The 2,500-nt window shown below is 38.3% G+C and overlaps 1 protein-coding gene across 1 annotated transcript in view; it reads left to right on the top strand.

The window, feature by feature from the left end:
- The window catches only part of LOC135221223 (cephalotocin receptor 1-like), a 153,910-nt gene extending 152,660 nt beyond the window's left edge, over positions 1-1,250 (top strand). The window contains exon 6 of the mRNA XM_064259040.1: positions 1,105-1,250. Within this exon, the coding sequence (XP_064115110.1) occupies positions 1,105-1,250 (146 nt within the window). The remainder of the gene's footprint in view (positions 1-1,104) is intronic.
- Positions 1,251-2,500: the final 1,250 nt, after the last annotated feature.

Genomic DNA, 2,500 nt, shown 5'->3' with positions numbered 1-2,500 from the left:
AAAATAATATACCTCAAATGATATCTCCAAAATAATATACCTCCAATTCTCCAGAGAATAACTCAATGTTATAGTAAAAAACTATAAACTTAGCATAACTGCTGAAAAAGGGCAAAAACTCGGCAAATAAAATTGTCCAAGAAATTCTAGAAAAAATCACCAATGTGCCACAACTCATTATAACAAAACTCCAAATTCAGTGTCTAAGCAAAGACTTCTCCATAAGCACTACAACATAAGCCACTAGAAACTTAACCAAGTTTCCTATCTCTGGCAAAGTTGTCACAAATACAACAAAGGTATTGTGCAAGAAACCCACAACTTCTGGAACACAAATATCCGCAAAGAAAAATGTAGTGCCATTACGTATGCATTAAAAAAAATGCAAAAATTCTCCCATAAATCTCTCTGCAGCATCAAACAGCTGAAATCATAAACACGTTCCCAAACAATGACTACAAGTCACGAACTGAGATATTAAATTTTTTTAACAAACTGGAGAGAAAAAATAAATTCAAATTCACCCATGATAAAAAAAAAACTTACGTCAGCGATGGCTAACTTCCAAAAAAGGAAAAAAGAAAAATCAACGGCACTGTTAACTATCCCCGTGACTCACGTAGATGTCAAGCAATTATCTGCTGAACTCATAAAAAAAAGAAAAAAAAAATATGTCGTTAGTTCCTCCCAAATCCACAAAAAAAAACAACACCACCCTTGATAGCATTACAACACCCACGTTAGTATATGAAAAATAATCACCAGTATTAGTATAAAAAAACATCACTAATGCTATTGCTTGCCCATTCACCAAAAATTTCAGCACAAAATTTACCAAAAGTTCAGCAAAATTCAGCACAATTCACCAAAATTCAGCCAGATTCATCACCCATGAACTACTGACATATTCTCCAAAGTCACTCTATAAATAATTAACCACAAAACTTCTCCCATAATTCATTGTAATAATTCTCCATAATATAATTATCTGTAATAATTATAAAATAATCTCCCATGAAATATCTCAAATAATGATAATTCTACTTAAGTAACTCTCCCGTAAAATATCTCAAGTAAGGGCATTAATATTTCCAATCCCCCCAGTTTACACCAATATTGCCACACCCAAAATCAACACCATATCCCCAGTATACACCAAATACAACACGAGGCACCCATCCACACCACCAATGGCGACACCACCTGACAACATCAGTCAGCAATCATCATCAGTCAGCACCACCAATTGACAACATCAGTCACCACCACTCATCACCACTTAGCACCATTTTAAAGTAATCTCTCCAACACCAAGCAAATCTCCATTAAAAAAAAATAATCACTGTTTCCCCATTTATAGTTGTGCATACCAAAGCATAAGGAAAACTTACACCACATCCTATATGCATTTCATTTCCTTTTCTCTTCACTCAAGAGAAAGAAAATCTCTTTCTAAAAAAACCCTCCGGGCATGTCACATCATCAACCAATCATTATCAGCTGATGTCCTGTGGCATTGGAAATTTCCTTATTCAAGGGCAAATTTGTCCCCGATGCCCCGACACAAAGAAAAAAAAGAAGGAGTTCACCCCCCACTAAAAAAAAAGAGTTTCACACTCCTGGTCAAGCGATGCCCCCCGAGGCAGACCACTACTACTCTCCCCTTGCAATACCGCTGTGGGTCGGTTAGCAGAAATTATGCTGACCGAGTAAGAACGAACGGGCGCTCTTTGTCTCCAAGCAAAAAATGCAATTCAAGCAACAGTTTCGCATGTATGAAAACCATTCATACACACGCATATATTAACACAAAGACGAATGCGTCTCTTCCAAACAGGCACCAATAAAAAAAAAACACATCGCTTTCTGCTACTATGGGAATAAAATGTGGTATCCTAAACAAATTGTAACACTCACCGCTTCACAATGAGAGAAAACCCAACCGCAAAACCAAATGCACAGTAACACGCAAATACACACACACACAGACGTCTTGGGAACCGCACTCACAGTCTCTCAATTCTAACTGACTGACCAGCTCCCTCGAGGCATCTCGCCCTGGGCAAATTTAATGACTCTAGTAGGATTGCCCCGTCTCATTACCACAGTTAACGGACGGATATTTCTCAATCCCTCTCACCTAGTAACTGAAATTTAATAATTTTCCACAATCTCACAAAAGGCTTTATCGTTCGACCACCGCTTAGCCACCACTATTAACAGCGAAGGGTGTCACCCCCCCGCCCCCGCTATTTTAATATTTGGTATGCGTTTAGCCAGAGTGTTAGGCGAACAGGTAACCCTCAGTTTCTCTCTCTCTCTCTCTCTCAACCTCTCTCTCTCTCTCTCTCTCTCTCTCTCTCTCTCTCTCTCTCTCTCTCTCTCTCTCTCTCTCTCCATTCCATCAGGTCATCAAATCAGAGTCGGAGTTACAAAAATACATATGTTTATTCAAAGCAAAGTACCAGTTGAATAATTCAGATTCTTACGGGATAATTAA

Source organism: Macrobrachium nipponense, chromosome 2 (genome assembly GCF_015104395.2).
Source record: "Macrobrachium nipponense isolate FS-2020 chromosome 2, ASM1510439v2, whole genome shotgun sequence".
Lineage (NCBI taxonomy): Eukaryota > Metazoa > Arthropoda > Malacostraca > Decapoda > Palaemonidae > Macrobrachium > Macrobrachium nipponense.
Note: the sequence above shows the minus strand (reverse complement) of the source record. Positions and strands in the feature narration are given on the sequence as shown.